General features: G+C 45.9%; 2 protein-coding genes across 2 annotated transcripts in view; one reads left to right on the top strand and one right to left on the bottom strand.

Moving 5' to 3' along the window:
- LOC138788991 (uncharacterized) overlaps positions 1-6960 on the bottom strand; it is a 29417-nt gene extending 22457 nt beyond the window's left edge. The window contains exon 1 of the mRNA XM_069967469.1: positions 6669-6960. Within this exon, the coding sequence (XP_069823570.1) occupies positions 6669-6671 (3 nt within the window). The 5' untranslated portion in view covers positions 6672-6960. The remainder of the gene's footprint in view (positions 1-6668) is intronic.
- A 2191-nt stretch (positions 6961-9151) lies between these two features.
- LOC138789002 (hemagglutinin/amebocyte aggregation factor-like) lies at positions 9152-13187 on the top strand. Its single transcript, XM_069967489.1, has 5 exons — positions 9152-9669; positions 11037-11112; positions 12297-12485; positions 12737-12889; positions 13096-13187. Exons 1-5 carry the CDS (start codon positions 9612-9614, stop codon positions 13130-13132), a joined length of 513 nt encoding a protein of 170 aa, XP_069823590.1. The 5' UTR covers positions 9152-9611; the 3' UTR covers positions 13133-13187.
- Positions 13188-18594: the final 5407 nt, after the last annotated feature.

Here is an 18594-nt window from a genome sequence, read left to right as displayed (position 1 = left end):
ACATACTGTGAAGCGACAAACTGTCCAGAACTATCAACATACTGCGAAGTGACAAACTGTCCAGAACTATCAACATACTGCGCAGCAACAAACTGTCCAGAACTATCAACATACTGCGCAGCGACAAACTGTCCAGAACTATCAACATACTGCGCAGCAACAAACTGTTCAGAACTATCAACATACTGCGAAGCGACAAACTGTCCAGAACTATCAACATACTGCGAAGTGACAAACTGTCCAGAACTATCAACATACTGCGAATCGACAAACTTTCCAGAACTATCAACATACTGCGAAGCGACAAACTGTCCAGAACTATCAACATACTGCGCAGCGACAAACTGTCCAGAACTATCAACATACTGCGCAGCGACAAACTGTCCAGAACTATCAACATACTGCAAAGCGACAAACTGTCCAGAACTGTCAACATACTGCGCAGCGACAAACTGTTCAGAACTATCAACATACTGCAAAGCGACAAACTGTCCAGAACTATCAACATACTGCGCAGCAACAAACTGTCCAGAACTATCAACATACTGCGCAGCGACAAACTGTCCAGAACTATCAACATACTGCGAAGCGACAAACTGTCCAGAACTATCAACATACTGCGCAGCAACAAACTGTCCAGAACTATCAACATACTGCGAAGCGACAAACTGTCCAGAACTATCAACATACTGCGCAGCGACAAACTGTCCAGAACTATCAACATACTGCGAAGCGACAAACTGTCCAGAACTATCAACATACTGCGAAGCGACAAACTGTCCAGAACTTTGTTGGTGACGAGCGCCTTTTGGGAACAACCTGAAATTGTTCACCATAACACACAGAACGATAGTCATTAATTTTAAACGTTACTACGATGGTTTACTCCTTCTGATCCCAGCAAAAGAATAAACGATGTGTACGATTAGCAAATATTTAGCGAACATACACCAAAGGATTAACGAACGGTTAAACGGTGCCCGCATAGACATGAAACAATTATAAAACAAAATGATTATAATAAATTTGAAAACATTTTCGCACGATAATCGGCCCGTGTAATAGGGGCCTTTAACGTGGCTAAAGGAACAAATAAAATTAGAATATCTAAGAATGTTTATGGATGTAGTAGTGGGTAAAAATTCTACTTCCTAGAACAAGTACTTAGTGGGTGGTTGTCAGATAAAGCTTCCAGCAAGTCCTATCAGCTCTAACAAAAGACATTGCCCCAATTCCTGTAAGGAAAACAATCACAGTCAGATGCCACCTTGTCTTTTATCACGTTCCTCTGGGGGGGTCGTCACCTTGACCCTACATATGAATGGAATAGTCCCTCCAGCTCTCAGGAGCCTTTGAAGTGTAACATCCTCTAGACACTTATCTGTTTGTCCTGATCAGTAATGCGGAGGACCTCTGACCATAACAACTGGTCCTGGATAAACTCATTAAGGAAACCTTATTCGGACCTTTTCACTAAATCAAGTCTCCGTTTAGGTTTACTGTACATACAATATGTTATTGTTTTGCCAAGAAATTTCTGTTTTGGCAAGTTTTAGCAGAGATGTTCAGAGACGTATGTAAATGGTCACTAGACACGTCAAAAGTTTTGATGGGCCGGTGTCTGAGTGTTCAGGCCATGAATGATCAGAAGAACAAGGAGGGAGAAGTCTACTTGTCTAGTATTCACTCCCGACTGGGTAATTTTCTGGCCTGGTCGTCCCATTAGACCCACAGTCTTAAAGGGGTACTCCAGCGTGGGGGCTATTTTAAGATGTGGCCGGGGAGGAGGTGGCTGAAAAAAAAGAAGTTCACTCACCGCCCCGGTTCCAGTGGCGGGTCCTGCATCGCGGTGCTCCCGTTCCCGGTTCTCGGACGCTTCCGGGTGTCTGAGGCGGGCCCGAGACGTGACGCCTCAGGTCCACTCAGCCACTCAGTGAAGGAGGCTGGATCCCTTCTCCTTCACTGAGTGGCTGAGCGGACCTGAGACGTCATGTCTCGGGCCCGAGTCAGAGACCAGGAAGCGGCCGGGAACCGGGCACCGTGATGCGCGACCCGCCGCTGGAACCGGGGAGGTGAGTGGACGTCTTTTTTTTTCAGCCACCTCCTCCCCGGCCACATCTAAAAAAATAGCCCCCACGCTGGAGTACCCTTTTAAAGATTTGCCATTAGTAGCACTACAAGTAGCACACAAGGTCACCTGCTCACATCAGCGCAGGTCCAGGCCCATTTTTTTTGCCCCAGTGACAATCTGGATGATCCAGAGGAGGATGGGAGAAGGTCATGTGGTCAGATGAGACCAAAATAGAACTTTTTTGTATCAACTTTGTTTGGAGGAAGAGGAAGGACGAGGAGAACCCCACAAACACAGTCCCAACTGTGAAGCATGGGGGTGGAAACATCATACGTGGGGGTGTTTTTCTGCAAAGGGGACAGGAAGACTACACTATATTGAAGGGAGGATGGATGGGGCCATGTATGGCGTGATTTGGACCTACAACACAGTCCCAACTGTGAAGCATGGAGGTGAAACCATCATACTTTAGGGGTTCGACTGCAAAATCTTGTATCGCAAGATTTTGGCCAACAACCTCCTTCCCTCAGTAAGGGCAATGAACATGGGCAGGGCCGCCGATAGGGCAGTACAAGTAGTACTGCCGTATGGGGCCCGGACCCTAAGAGACACGGGGGGGGGCCCGGCGGGCCCGCCGGCCGCCGCCCCCCGACCGCTACGCTAGGGGGGCCCGCACGGCCCCCCTTGCCACCTGTTTTTGAGCATCCCGAAAAGCTGCGGCCACGCAGCTTCTCGGGATGCACTGATCGCTTTAATGTTCCGCCCGCACAGCGGGCGGAACATTAAAGCGATCAGAATACAGGAGAAGGACCTGTCAGCGTCCTCCTCCTGTATTCTCTCCCATAGGCTGCCGGCACTTCATACCAGCAGCCTATGGGAGGCCGGGCCGTGATCATGTGCCCCTCCGGCAGGCGTGATGATGTGACGTCATCACGTCTGCCGGAAGTCCCGTCCCTGCGGCTCGCAAGATGGAGCCCGAAGAGGAGGAGGAAGAGTTGCTGCCTGCACAGCGCGGATTAGGTGAGTAGGATGTTTGTTTTTTTTAGGGGCACCTCTGGGGGCGTTATTAGTGTATGGGGGCACCTCTGGGGGCATTATTAGTGTATGGGGGCACCTCTGGGGACATTATTAGTATATGGGGGCACCTCTGGGGGCATTATTAGCTCATGGGGGCACCTCTGGGGGCATTATTAGTGTATGGGGGCACCTCTGGGGGCATTATTGGTCTACGGGGGCACCTCTGGGGGCATTATTGGTCTACGGGGGCACCTCTGGGGGCATTATTGGTGTATGGGGGCACCTCTGGGGGCATTATTGGTGTATGGGGGCACCTCTGGGGGCATTATTAGTATATGGGGGCACCTCTGGGGGCATTATTAGTATATAGGGGCACCTCTGGGGGCATTATTGGTGTATGGGGGCACCTCTGGGGGCATTATTTGTGTATGGGGGCACCTCTGGGGGCATTATTAGTGTATAGGGGCACCTCTGGGGGCATTATTAGTATATGGGGGCACCTCTGGGGGCATTATTAGTATATAGGGGCACCTCTGGGGGTATTATTAGTGCATGGGGGTACCTCTGGGGGCATTATTAGTGTATGGGGGCACCTCTGGGGGCATTATTAGTGTATGGGGGCACCTCTGGGGGCATTATTAGTATATGGGGGCACCTCTGGGGGCATTATTAGTATATGGGGGAACCTCTGGGGGCATTATTGGTATATGGGGGCACCTCTGGGGGCATTATTAGTATATGGGGGGCACCTCTGGGGGCATTATTAGTTCATGGGGGCACCTCTGGGGGCATTATTAGTATATGGGGGGCACCTCTGGGGGCATTATTAGTTCATGGGGGCACCTCTGGGGGCATTATTAGTTCATGGGGGCACCTTTGGGGGCATTATTAGTATATGGGGGCACCTCTGGGGGCATTATTAGTATATGGGGCCACCTCTGGGGGCATTATTAGTATATGGGGGCACCTCTGGGGGCATTATTAGTATATGGGGGCACCTCTGGGGGCATTATTAGTATATGGGGGCACCTCTGGGGGCATTATTAGTATATGGGGGCACCTCTGGGGGCATTATTAGCTCATGGGGGAACCTCTGGGGGCATTATTAGTGCATGGGGGTACCTCTGGGGGCATTATTAGTTCATGGGGGCCACCTCTAGGGGCATTATTAGCTCATGGGGGCACAGCTGGGAATCCTACATACAGGGGGCACAGCAGGGGATCCTACATACAGGGGGCATCCCACACAGCGCAGTTACTATGGGAGCCTACAGGGGGGAGAAAGGAAAGGAAGTTGCTAGAAATATGCGGAGCCTAAATTGTTTGTCTCGCAGGTTCTAAGGGGATGAAACATATCTGGAAGGAATCATCATGGAGGTCTGGGCCGGATGGAGAGGAAAAGGGAAAGTGACGCCTCAGATCAAAGAAGACGTCACCTGTGAGTCCCTGTATGACACTTTTCTTATTTTGTAGAACATCATTTAGTAGGGGTGCCCTGAGGTGACAGCTACTACATTATCTGTACTCAGAGATATCACTGTGTTATCTGTTGTGTTACATAGGACTGCAGGTGACTACTACATTATCTGTACTCAGAGATATCACTGTGTTATCTGTAGTGTTACATAGGACTGCAGGTGACAGCTACTACATTATCTGTACTCAAGAGATATCACTGTGTTATCTGTGGTGTTACATATTACTGCAGGTGACTACTACATTATCTGTACTCAGAGATATCACTGTGTTATCTGTGGTGTTACATAGGACTGCAGGTGACATCTACATTATCTGTACTCAGAGGGATATCACTGTGTTATCTGTGCTGTTACATAGGACTGCAGGTGACATCTACTACATGATCTATACTCAGAGGTATCACTGTGTTATCTGTGCTGTTACATAGGACTGCAGGTGAAATCTACTACATTATCTGTACTCAGAGATACCACTGTGTTATGTGGTGTTACATAGGACTGCAGGTGATATCAGGTGATTTCTCCAGGTTGCAGAAGTTCAAACTTCATCGTGCCCTGGTGTGCTGGTGTCTGTATGTGTGTATACATGTGTGCTGGTGTCTGTATACATGTGTGCTGGTGTCTGTGTGTGAGATCAATTCTAGAGAACTGGCTCATATACCCCATTTTCCCCAGTGGCTTAAAATGTAACCTCTGTTATACAGTTATAAAATTGTAGAAATTAAATGTGAACAAGGTGCAATTCAAATAGACACTTACTTGTATAGCTGTCTCTTGTGCTCTGTGTGCAGTGCATTATATTCACCCTTGCAACGTACAATTTATAGCGTGTCTACAAGCCCAGCGGGGCTCATTATGATGGAGACTAAAACTTATACAAGAGTGGGGTAGGGGTTCCCCTGTATTCAGAATGCTGCTGAGTGCTAGGCAATGCCCCATCTGGGATTATTGAATTTCGAGGGTCTATGCAGAGCAGGATAAAGGCACCTCTGCTGCACAAACAGGATCTCCTAGAAAGCGTTCTCACCGCCATGTATTCGCTATCACTGGCTTGGGTGAGCTAAACTAGTCTGCCTGGGGGGGGGGGTGATTTGTATATGCTCACTAACATGGAACAGCCTCATTATATTAGCCTTATCAACATATTCTATGTTAGTAAGCATACCGGGGGGGGGGGGGGGGGGGGGGATATTGGTGAACATATACAAATCAAACAGCCCCCCAGACCCTCGAAATTCAATAACCCCAAACGGGGCATTGCCTAGTACTCAACAGCATTCTGAATACAGGGGAACCCCTACCCCACTCTTGTATAAGTTTTAGTCTCCATCATAATGAGCCCCGCTGGGCTTGTAGACACGCTATAAATTGTACGTTGCAGGGGTGAGTATAATGCACTGCATACAGAGCACAAGAGGCAGCTATACAAGTAAGTGTCTATTTGAATTGCACCTTGTTCACATTTAATTTCTACAATTTTATAACTGTATAACAGAGGTTACATTTTAAGCCACTGGGGAAAATGGGGTATATGAGCCAGTTCTCTAGAATTGATCTGAACCAAATTATACCTCCCAGCAAGGCGTGGGGCGAACACACAATTTTTTTTTTTTTTTTTTATTAATGTGGGGGGCCCAGACACTTTGGTTGTATGGGGCCCCGAAATTCCTGATGGCGGCCCTGAACATGGGTCATGGTTGGGTCTTCCAGCTGAAAATGACCCCAAACACACAGCCAGGGCAACTATGGAGCAGGTCTGTAAGAAGCATTTCAAGGTCCTGGAGTGGCCTAGCCAGTCTTCAGACCTGAACCCAATAAAAAATCTTTGGAAGGAGCTAAAACTCAATGTTGCCCAACGACAGCCCCGAAACATCTGGAGAAAATGTGTATAGAGCGGGACACAATCCCTGCTGCAGTCTCTGCAAACCTGGTCAGGGACTCCAGGAAATGTCCGACCTCTGTAACTGCAAATTAAGGTAGAAAAAAAGAGGGAAATGAAAACGGATGCCCTTCAGATCCGGCTTATGTTACGATTGTTCTACTAAATGAGTTACAACAAAAGACGTCACCCAAATCCCTCTGTAGGAAATATAAGCACTTACCATCAGTTGTTACCTGAGGGCTCATTCCTCCGGGGGGTCATCACCTGGACCTTACACATGAATGGGATAAGTCCCCCAGCTCCAAATAGCCTTAAAAATGTAAATTCTTCTAGACACTTCTCTGTTTAGCCTTGCAGAAGATCTCTGACCATAACAATAGACCCCGGACAAACCTTATGCAGGACCATTTGGCTAAACAATGCGTTCTATTGGACGTACAACCATATCCCACTATGATGTATATAGTATCCCATATCTGTATATCTTACACCTTATCGGGTTGCGTCAGTCTCTGCATTGACTTGGAGTGGCTGTCTCCATGTTGGGTCTTTTGGGTCTAGTTGGGGTCTTTAGGTAATCTTCTGGGATTCGGGGTATGAAGCCGACGTGTCCGATAAAATTTATGTTGCTTTAACCGGAAATGGAACTTATCTCCTCATCTAAGAGGGAGCGTGCGTTCTATGGGGGAGATTTATCAAACATGGTGTAAAGTGAAACTGGCTCAGTTGCCCCTAGCAACCAATCAGATTCCACCTTTCATTTTTCAAAGAGTCTGTGAGGAATGAAAGGTGGAATCTGATTGGTTGCTAGGGGCAACTGAGCCAGTGTCACTTTACACCATGTTTGATAAATCTCCCCCCGTTTGCAGCCTGCCTCGGTCTTACTGCCTGACTCTGACTATTCTTTAGGATCTAATTTTGCTGCCCGATGCTGATGACCCGGTTCGTCCACCCTGAACTATTGTGTTTGTCTGGTCGTGTTCTTCCCACAAGAAATGAGCTCCGTTACACAAAAGATAAGAACGCTATGGATCTTGCAATGTGGCGACAGTTTTTTGTTGTTTGTTTGTTTTTCAGGAAGAAAGTTTCTATTCTACCAAAGTGGTAATACCGTATTTTCCGGCGTATAAGACGACCCCTGACTTTCAATTAGATTGTCAGGGGTTGCCTTATACGCCGGAAAATGTTAACCCCTGCCTGACCGCAGCGCTGCTACAGTCAGGCAGGGGTTAACTGCAGATAAATGAATAAAATAACAAACAGTTAACCCACCTGGGCCCGTTCCCGGCCTCCACGTGTCTTCTTCTCCAGTCCTGTTCCCCGGCGCAGGCAGTGTGACGTACACTGGCTGCACCGGGGATGCCCGAAGCTCTCCCGAGCAGCGAGTGTCTAATCGTAGACGCTCGGCTGCTCGGGAGAGCTTCGGAAGAATGACAGGCTGCGGGTACTTCCGGAGTCTCCCGAAGCCTCTGTCATTCTTACGAAGCTCTCCCGAGCAGCCGAGCGTCTCCAATTAGACGCTCGGCTCCTCAGAAGGGCTTCGGGCATCCTCGGCGCAGCCAGTGTACGTCACACTTCCTGCGCCGGGGAACAGGACCGGAGAAGAAGACGCGCGGAGGCCGGGAACGGGCCCAGGTGAGTTAACTGTTTGCTTTTTTAAATGGTCGCCCCATACGGTGGGGATGCAGACATTTTTTAGCTCTCCCCACCGTATGGGGCGACCATAACCGGCGTATAAGACGACCCCCGAATTCTGACAAGATTTTTCAGGGTTAAAAAGTCGTCTTCTACGCCGGAAAATGCGGTAATTAAAAAAAGAAAAACTATACAAATCAGTGACCCAGAGAAGACTGGAGAAAATATACCACTTCCTGCAGCTGATAAGTACTGGAAGACTACAAATCTGTATAACTTTCTGGCATAAGTTGATATGAAAAAAATAAATAAATTCTGGTACCAGTTGATTAAAAAAAAAAAAATTCACCAGAGTACCCCTTTAAGGCTCCTTTTACTAGGCACATGTCAGGTCCACTCTGTGGTCTGACACTCTATGAGTTATGACACGTAACTCATAGAATCTTTTAAGATGTTTGCAAAAACATCGGTCAATTTTAAAACCCAAATATCCCTTATAACCAAAGTTCCCGACACCACCATTACTATGCTACAAAGAAAAGTATGGGTACTATACAGGATGGCCATGATTTTAAGTCATAGGGGGAGGTTTATCAAACATGGTGTAAAGTGAAACTGGCTCAGTTGCCCCTAGCAACCAATCAGATTCCACCTTTCATTTTCCAAAGAGTCTGTGAGGAATAAAAGGTAAAATCTGATTGGTTGCTAGGGGCGACTGAGCCAGTTTCATTTTACAACATGTTTGAGCAGACAAAATAAACCAGTGTTCAGACTAATGCTGGGTTCACACTACGTTTTTCAAGCATTTTTTTCCATCTTTTTTTTTTTATTTGAAAAACGGATGCATATGCGTGTGCATCTGTTTCGATCCGTTTTTCCATTGAATACCATTATAAAAAAAAAAAAAAAAAAAGCATCCTTTTTTTTAACGTACACAAAAACATAGTCGGCCTCAATTTTGTGTCCGTTAAAAAAAAAGGATCCTTTTTTTTGTTTTATAATGGAATTCAATGGAATTGAATCAAAACGGATGCACACACATGTATCCGTTTTTTTTTTGCAAAAAAAACGATTGCAAAAACAATGTGAACCCAGCCTTATATAAATCAAAACACAGAACCGCCACACATTCAAGAAAATCAGCGCACAGCACGAGCCGAGGGGCGCACCGAGCTCCGCAAAGATACAGTCCCAACAAAACAGCTGTTTTTTTTATTTTTCATTGCAAACTTTTTCCCCCCACTTTTCCACTAGTTTACATTAACCATTGATCTTCTGATCCTATAAGCTTCCTCAGTCCTGTAACCCCCCACCCCCTCCCCTCTCAATTTCCTGAAAGACCTTTTCTTCCAAGGAAGAGTTAATCTGCATATCCTATCAGGACAAAAACATTCCTGAACAAATACACCAATCAGAGAGAAGGGATTCTGGGCCCCGCCCACTGCCGCTCTATATAACCCTGGAGGAACCTGCAGGACAGTCAGAGATCTCAGGACCTTGAGGACCTTCACCATACTCTGGATCAGACATGAAGTTACTACTTGTTCTACTGATGTGCGCCACCTCGGCCTTTGCGGGGCGTTTCGGTAAGTTTTTAATACTTCCTCATTTGTCCGTATAGTGTTTGTTCCTATACAGTCCATGAAGTCAGCAAATCTGGGCAAACACAATCTAAAAGGTTCAAGGTGTTTAACCCTTTTCACCCTGTGGTTGTAACTTTTTAAAATTTTTTTATTGATATAGGTTGATAAGCAAAAAAGAGGAATTTGGGTTTCAGAATCTCAGGGATGGGGACTCTTTGGCACTTCCAGCTTTGCTTGTGTTGTCCAGGCATGATGAGAATTGTAGTTTTGCAACAGCTGGAGGGCCGAAGGTTCCCTATCCCTTTTAGATGATTTTCTGATCAATTGTCCCCATAGTGAGTGGATCCTGAGAGTGCTTACCAGGTGTCATGTTCCTGCTTTATTGGATTACTGTATGTTGTCTGTTAATGGATCTGTGTAGAGATGAGTGGATTTCCAGTAGAAGCAAAGTGCTTTGTTAGCTTGGCAGTTGACTTAAAGGGGTTATCCAGCGCTACAAAAACATGGCCACTTTCCCCCTACCGATGTCTCCAGTTTAGGTGGGGTTTTGAAACTCAGTTCCATTGAAGTAAATGGAGCTTAATTGCACCTGAACTGGAGACAACAGTCGTGTTATCTCTAAAAGAAAGTGGCCATGGTTCTTGTAGTGCTGGATAACCCCTTTAAGGGGAGCTTTACACACACTGTATCGCAGCTGACTTGATCTAAATAACTCAACACGCCATCGAATCTTCTGCGGATTCTGTACGTGTGAATGAACTCTAAGTCTGTGCCGCTCCAGGTGACTAGAAAAGCTGGATCCAGTCCTGGGGAAACTTCTATCTCTACTGCAAAAGGTTAATAATGAGGTCATTGTATAGTTTAGGTTAAGATTATGGGGGTGGGGATCATATCGTTTTTTTTTATATGGGTATTTAAGGCTGGGTTCAATCCATTGTATGAAAAAAAATCTGTTTTGATCCTCTTTCAATTGCCTTCTAATTTTAAAAAAAAAAAAAAAAATCTAAAAGACATTGTCCATGTGGGCTACATTTAGATTTTTTTTTTTTTTACTATGTTTTTAATCCACTTGTTTTGGCTCGAAAAAATACTGAGCAGAATACTGTGTGAACATAGCCTTAAAATGGAAGTCAGTGGAAAAATGGATCAAAACAGATGCACCAATGCATTTAAGTGTAAACCCCGTCTGAGGGTATATTCACACGGACAGACTCTCGCTGCGAGTCTGGCGGTTCCCACACACAACGACCGCAGCGAGTATGTAGTGTGGGAACTGCCAGGACCTGCCAGACTCTGTTTGTGTGAATATACCCTAACTTTATTTCTTTATTAATCCAACGCTCTTATGTTGTGTTTTTTTTATTTTTTAGCACGATGGGTTAACAACTACGATCAGCCTTTTCAATTTAGCTGTCAAAATCATCAGAGCATTTTACTTATTTCAAGGTAAGTAAATAAAAATTAGGTTGGGGGAGGTAGTTCTTCAGCCATCTTAAGGGTGGGGCCTAAAGGGGTAGTTGACCAAAACTTCAGTTCAACTGGTGGCAGAAAGTGCCAGAGATCTGTTATTTATCTTTATTATAGCGAATGTACATTCACTTTAATGTATAGAATGGGGCGGGGAAGCCAGTGGCAGAATTTGAAGAAATTTTTTTTTTTTTTTTTTTAATTCCCACGTACTACACCGTTTTAGCCGGCCCACCGCCCCTGTATGAAGCTCCTCCATTGATTCTAATGGAGCTGTCATAGAGGGGAGGGGTTTCCTCCCACTGGGGGTGGGCCGTCCTGCTTCCAGTGCTTCACCCCCGACCTGGTACCCGTGAATAGAACGGTGCAGGAACTAAGCTACAGTTCAAAAAAAGGACCACGGCTCTGTTCTATACATGGGGTAATGCTTAAAGCGGATGTACCTGATAGTACATTCGCTTTAAAAAAAAAAAAATCTCCAGTCTGCCAGTACTTATCAGCCGCTGTACGTCCTGCAGGAAGTGGTGTATTCTTACCACTCTGGAGAGCAGGAGAAATCAGGATTTGCTCATGCTCTGGACATTTCCTCAAATGGACAGAGGTGGCAGCAGAGAGCGTACACCACTTCCTGCAGGACATGCAGCAGCTGATAAGTACCGGAAGACCTCTAATTTACTTCCATTAAAAATATCTGATCTCTGGCACCAGGAGTTTTTTTTTTTTTTTTTTTTTTTTTTTTTTTCTCTCTCCCTTTTCAAATCTTATGTTGGCAAGTGTGAGGCTAGGTTCACACTGCATTTTTGCAATCCGTTTTTTACAAAAAACAGATTGGAAAAACAGATGCACACAAAATGGCTTTTTTTAATTGTAAAAAAAGGGATCAGTTTTTTTTTTTTTTTAAACAAACATAGCTGACACTACTTTTGTCTGTCCAAAAAACGAAGTTTTTTTTCTATTCCAAAAACGGATACACAAATGCATCCGTTGTTGCAAAAAAACGGATTGCAAAAATGCAGTGTGAACCTAGCCTTATGTTCATTCATTGTGATCTACTGTCTATGGCGGTATTAACCCCCAACTGTCTCCATGTTAAAATGTTGCACGTAATGAATGTAAATTACACGTGTGGTTCACTATTCCCGCCTCCTTTTCCGTATCTCCAGCAAACATGATAATAGGCATGAGGACCGTGTCTGGGACTTCACCTGCAAGGACACCTTCAACGGACACGGCAACTGCTACTGGAGCGACTATGTCAATGATTTCGACCTGCCGTTTGATTACACCTGCCCATTTGGCTCAGTGCTAAGCGGAGTGAACAGTTACCATGACAACCGCAGAGAAGACAGAAGGTAAACCGCGGAGTAGTCACTGAACATGAAATCTTCCCACAACTTGTATATACCGTACACAACTCCCAATGGTCCTGACTGACTAAAGGACCAGACTGGAAAGAGGCGGGGCTTATGCAGATTTGAATAAAAGGAGTGTTTGGGGGTTACGTGGAAAGGGGTGGAGCTTAAGAAGATTTAAATGTTTGTGGGGGGGGGGGGCGATTAATGACATATAAATGACCAAATCTAACAGGAATCTACATGTACAGGTTCAAATTCTACTGCTGTAGTGGAAATGTGGCGATCAACAGACACTGTCAGTGGAGCGGATATATGAATGATTTTGATGGGCTCCTAACATGGGTCACGCCTTCAGATCACTACCTGGCTGGGATTTCCAGTTACCATGACAACAGAAGAGAGTAAGTACACTCAAATGTTAAAGTAATAGAATGTTACTGCAATCTCTATGGGGGGTGGGGACTTCTCTTGCACAACTTATCTCTCTGGGAACAAAGGGGTTGGGTAGTGAAATTCCATCACGCCTATCACCTCGACTTGATCTAAACACAACGCTGCATTGGGAATTGATACGGCCTAATCGTGAAAACCTGTTTTATTTTTCCAGAGACCGACGCTTTAGGTTCTATACATGTCAGAAGTGATGTCCTCTGGCGCTCCTGAGACCTTAGCTTCCATGTACAGATCATAATCCAAGCCTGGCCTGTCTTGTAATACTCCTATATGTGTTCAAGATGGTAACAACATTTTGAAATTAAAGATTTTGTTAAATATTTTGCGTGTGCTACAATTTTATATTCCTTACAGGAAGCTCCTCCTACATCACATGACTGGTGTACAAAGTCACCAGAAAAAAGCTCTGCACACACCAAAAAAGTACAACTAACAATTTATGTGGTTGCCATTATTTTAACATCCTTTACATAAATCTCTAGTACAAGTGAATGGAAGAAACATTAAAATATCTTATCAGATAAAAATGATTACTTTGATTCTCCTCCTACCCACTATACATTCACTGTAAAAAAGTTTAGAAGATGAACTCGAATAAGAAGAATTAGGTTACATGCTGGCCTAAGGGTACTATTACATGGAATGATCGGCGCTATCTGGCCGACTATCAGCTGATGTCATCTGCTAATTGTTGATATAGGTTTCAAACTATAATTGCCGGGGCGCTGACCGCGCATCGCAACACGTAGAAACGGTGTGCGGCTGACGATATACATTACCGGTGCAGGGTGCAGGGTTCCTCTTGTCCTGTGCACTCCAGCTCCAGAGCGGTTTGTCTCAGTTGACAGGCCGCTCAGCCAATCACTGGCCGGGACTGCCGCAGCCAGTGATTGGCTGAGCGGCTTGTCAGCTGAGTAATACACACTTTGTACTGCTCTATAATGCCCTCCATGCTGCAGCTGCTCCTTGGTGTCTATAGAATCACTGAAGAGCAGGATCCCTTTGTGTGCATCTGCAGTGTATAGGCTGCTGGGAGAAATCTGAATATTAGAGATGAGTCCGCAGAACAGAATCTGGTGAAGATGCATGGGATATATAATAGTTTCTGGGTAGAGAGAAAGCAAACCGGCACAACCAACTCTGCAAGCCTCTGTGATATAACGGGCAATACGGCAAAAGACGGGGTGCTCTTCCTGAATGAGTGCAGTGCAAGCATCAATATTAATGTTCAAAGGAAGAAGGCATAAGGAGGCACTCACCGTATAAAAATCTTTCTTTATTTAGTCATCTTCATAAAATCTCAGGTCAGAGTGTGTAGCAGACGGCGGGGACGCCGCTCAGCAGCTGAAAGTGTGACAGCTGTTTCCCGCGCGCATGCGCGATTCTTCAGAAGAATCGCGCATGCGCGCGGGAAACAGCTGTCACACTTTCAGCTGCTGAGCGGCGTCCCCGCCGTCTGCTACACACTCTGACCTGAGATTTTATGAAGATGACTAAAGAGATTTTTATACGGTGAGTGCCTCCTTATGCCTTCTTCCTTTGAACGGATATATAATAGTGCTGCTCCTCATGTACAAACTCTTAACAGCTCATGCTGAACAATTACACGAACCAACAGGTACGATTTAAAGGGGTACTCAATCGCTAATTATCAATCATAAACATTTGTTTCCCCACTTACCATCCCTCCGGAGTCTTGTCTCCGTTTGAGTTTCCTGCTGTTTGTAGGTCCCTGAAGCTCCAGTTGGTGTCTTTTATTTTCTCTTCGCTTTCTGGTTTGGGGTTTCACATGATGATGTGATGTCTAACTGACTCTGTGGAACTGTTAGATGGTTTCCAGTACTTATCAGCTGCTGTATGTCCTGCAGGAAGTGGTGTATTCTTTCCAGTCTGGCACGGTGTTCTCTGCTGCCACAAGAGTTTTGAAATATGTAATAGCATTTGTTGGGGGATTAAGTCCGAGCTATGCACTGGAACACGTGTAAATAATAGCTGCGGCCTGGTTCCTGTGTACGGCGCTGTTCTGGGCTGGTGCTCAAGCACTGGAGGTGGGCCTGCCTGCCCCCAGTAGGAGGGAGTTCCCTACCCTCTATGACATGGCTCCGTTAGAATCAGTGGAGCCGCGTCATAGAGGGGAGGGACCTCCTGTACTTCAGCCCCGGCCTGGGACCTGTGGATAGAATGGCGCCGTACACTGGAACTGGGCTGCGGTTTGAAAAACTGAACACGGTACCGGCTTCTCCGTGACGGCGCCGTTCTATCGGTGGGTCAAATTAAAGCGGATGTATCTGATGGTACATCCTCTTTAAGGGGTTGTCTGGCATTCAGTATTTTTTAACATTACTGCTGGTGCATACAAAACAAAGATCCTGTACTTACTGTCCATGCTACCCCAGTGTCATCCCCTGCTGACTACAGAACCTCTTCTTTCCAAGATGAACTTGTCTCAGTAGTGACAGCCTGCTTGGCCAATCACAGAGTGAGACAGGACAGGTCCGTGGCCGGTGATTGGCTTAGCAGGCTGTCACTTTCTAGACAAGTTTGTCTCGAAAGTGGAGGCTCTGCAGTCAGTGGGGGACACCAGTAATACACTGGGGGAACATGGACAGGTAAGCATAACTTTTTAAAAAATTTTTATGCAATGTATTAAATACTAAACGCCGTATATCCCCTTTAAAATAATATCATGGGTGGACCTTGACTCGGATGGCGTTGCTCAGCGCACACCTGTTGGTGCAAGGATGGCTTGCCTAGAAAAGTAGTGGCGGCTGGGAATCATATAGAAGTGTAAAGTTCTGTGATATGTATGGCGCTGTTTAAGGAAACTATTACTATGGGACAGCCCCCGCCATCAATTTTTTTCAAAACTGTACGTCTCCAGCTACCGGAATGGGAGCATTTCAAAGGCTCCCGTTAGATCCAGGGCTCGTGGCTGTAAAAGGGGGTACTTTCGTTCAGTGTCGGACTGGGGTATCTGGGGCCCAACATGAGAAATTATTCTGGGGGCCCACCAATGAAGAACCAGTGAGGAACAACGTGTCAGTCAGTGTTTGTGCAGGTTCTAAAGCTGGGGGCCCACTGGTTCTCTGGTGGGCCAGTCCGACACTTTCATTGTATCTACAGTGTTTGGCGATGTAAAGCTGGACTCTTCCCTCAGATGGTATGCACATGCTTGGTGATGGTGGGGGGTGGTGGTACTGTCACATCCTCCCGTTGCAGGGAGACAGGTGTCCCTGTTGCTCGGGAGGGGGTGGAAAAGGCAGAGACAACAGAAGCGGAAGAGGGAGTCTCAAAAGTTTCCAGGTTTTTCTGGCGTCTGATCCACTGAATATTCGTGCTTTGTATTGGGTCTAGTCAGGCTTGTTGCTCAGATTAAGAGGTGAGCCTTGATTCAGGGTCTATTGGCACAATGTACCAACCATCCATCTTGCCGTCACCACTTTCCAAAAACAAATGCTACGTCAGGGAGCTCCTCTGAGCTGGCTTTGGTTAAGGGCAACATCTTAAGTTAGTTTTGTATGTTTGTTCTGTGTGTTTGTGGGGGTTTCCTCCCACACACAATATATACGGAGAGACGAATTTATATTTTCAGCCCTAAGGGCCAGTTCACACTGAGTAGTGCCTCAGTGTCAAGCGGCGTGTCTATGGGAGGGCTCGTGTGCCTCTGATCTTCTCCGCTCAAAGAATCGACATGTCAAGCCCTCCCATAGAGACGCCGTTTGACACAGAGGCAAGTGGGATTCTGTGGCGGAGAGCTTTGCTGCGGGATTCCGCCAAATTTGCTCTGTGTGAACTGGAAGGCAAAAAATGGTTCAGACCAGCTCACCTAGCGTGTGTGAACAAATGAATCCCGATGATCTGGGTGGGGGTTGGGTGCACGGATCCAGCAGCAGCCGAGCTTGGATTCGCCATGGAACAGTCACAGGGGTGTTTGATCCAGCACTCCCAAGCGTGTAGATAGTTAGATTAAAACATAACCTTTAATAATATAATCTAAAATGATTCTCTAAAAAGAGAATCATTTTAGAATATATTAAAGTTTATGTTTTAATCTAACTATCTACACACTTGGGAGTGCTGGATCAAACACCCCTGTGACTCCTCTGTGTGAACTGGGCCTAATAGGGACAGAGACCACCAAATTGATAACGCTATAGGTAAAGTGCTGCAGAATCAGTTGGCGCTATAGAAATCAGTTATTAGGACCTTCGTCTTCGCTCCTCTCATCATCTTTCGCTCCTCACCACTGCTCTCCTTGTTGGTCTCCACACTGCCAAAAGTAGCAGCACTTGGCACTCGTGTTTCGTCATCGTGACAGATGTGTCCTGCGATGGCACCCTGTCCGTGTACACTAGCCTTCCAACGTCCTCATCCTCTAACAGAAGTGGTTGGGCATCAGTGCACTCAATAGGGGAGATTTATCAAACTGGTGTCGAAGTAGAGTTGGCCCAGTTGCCCCTAGCAACCAATCAGATTCCACCTTCATTTTCCAAGGAATGTTTGAAGAATGAAAAGTGGAATTTGATTGGTTGCTAGGGGCAACTGAGTCAGTTCTACTTTTCACCCTTTTGATGAATCTCCCCCATTGTCTTCAACTGGGGCTGGAGCAGGTGGATGACCCACGAAATCCCCGCCAGCGGAGTCCTCAATGAGCAATAGTGACTGCTCCATGACTTGGGGCTCGCACAGCTTTGCTGATTTGCAAGGAGGTGAGAGGAGGACTTGCATCATGAGGCTGTGTTCACATTACGTATATTTCAGTCAGTATTGTGGTCCTCATATTGCAACCAAAACCAGGAGTGGATTAAAGACACAAAGAATCTGTTCAGACAATAGTGAAATTGAGTGGATGGCCGCCATTTAATGGCAAATATTTGCTGTTATTTTAAAACAACGACCGTTATATTGAAATAATGGCAGTTATTTACAGTTATATGACGGCCATCCACTCAATTTCACCATTGTGTGAACAGATCCTTTCTGTGTCTTTAATCCACTCCTGGTTTTGGTTGCAATATGAGGACCACAATACTGACTGAAATATACGTAGTGTGAACATAGCCTGAAACTGGAGGTACTGTGTGCTATAAAAACTACCAATGCCTCAACATGGTCTTGGAGAGCGGTATTGGGGCCTAGTAAATGGGATTCATAGCAGGCAGAGATATTGGCCATAGCAATCCCTGGCTAGCTCTCATTTATTGAGCAAAGCACTGACTGATTAAGGGTGCGTTCACACCACAGAATCCGAGCGGATAACCAGCTCGCCCCCCGAACGCATCTCTGTCCGTTCGGGGAGAAATGGCGAGAAGTTTCCCAGGACTGGATCCAGCGTTTCCAGGCACTGGGGGGTGAGCAGCACAGACTTCATAGACAACCGAGCTAATGAAGCGATTCACTCATCTCTAGTCATGACGCTAAAAAATGTGGTTCATGCTTTAAAACCCTCCAATATGGGTGAATTTCAACATAGAGGAGTGGGCCAAAGTCTCTCCAGAGTGATGGAAAATACTCATTATCGGTTGTCGCTAATGCTGGAGTGCAGTTGTTGCTGCTAAGGGCGGCCCAACCAGTTATTAGGTTTAAGGGGTAATTACGTTTTCACACAGGACCCTGCAGGTTTCGATTACTTTTTCCTTTAATAATTAAGACC

This window comes from Dendropsophus ebraccatus, chromosome 1, assembly GCF_027789765.1.
Source record: "Dendropsophus ebraccatus isolate aDenEbr1 chromosome 1, aDenEbr1.pat, whole genome shotgun sequence".
In the NCBI taxonomy this organism is placed as follows: Eukaryota; Metazoa; Chordata; class Amphibia; order Anura; family Hylidae; genus Dendropsophus; species Dendropsophus ebraccatus.
Note: the sequence above shows the minus strand (reverse complement) of the source record. Positions and strands in the feature narration are given on the sequence as shown.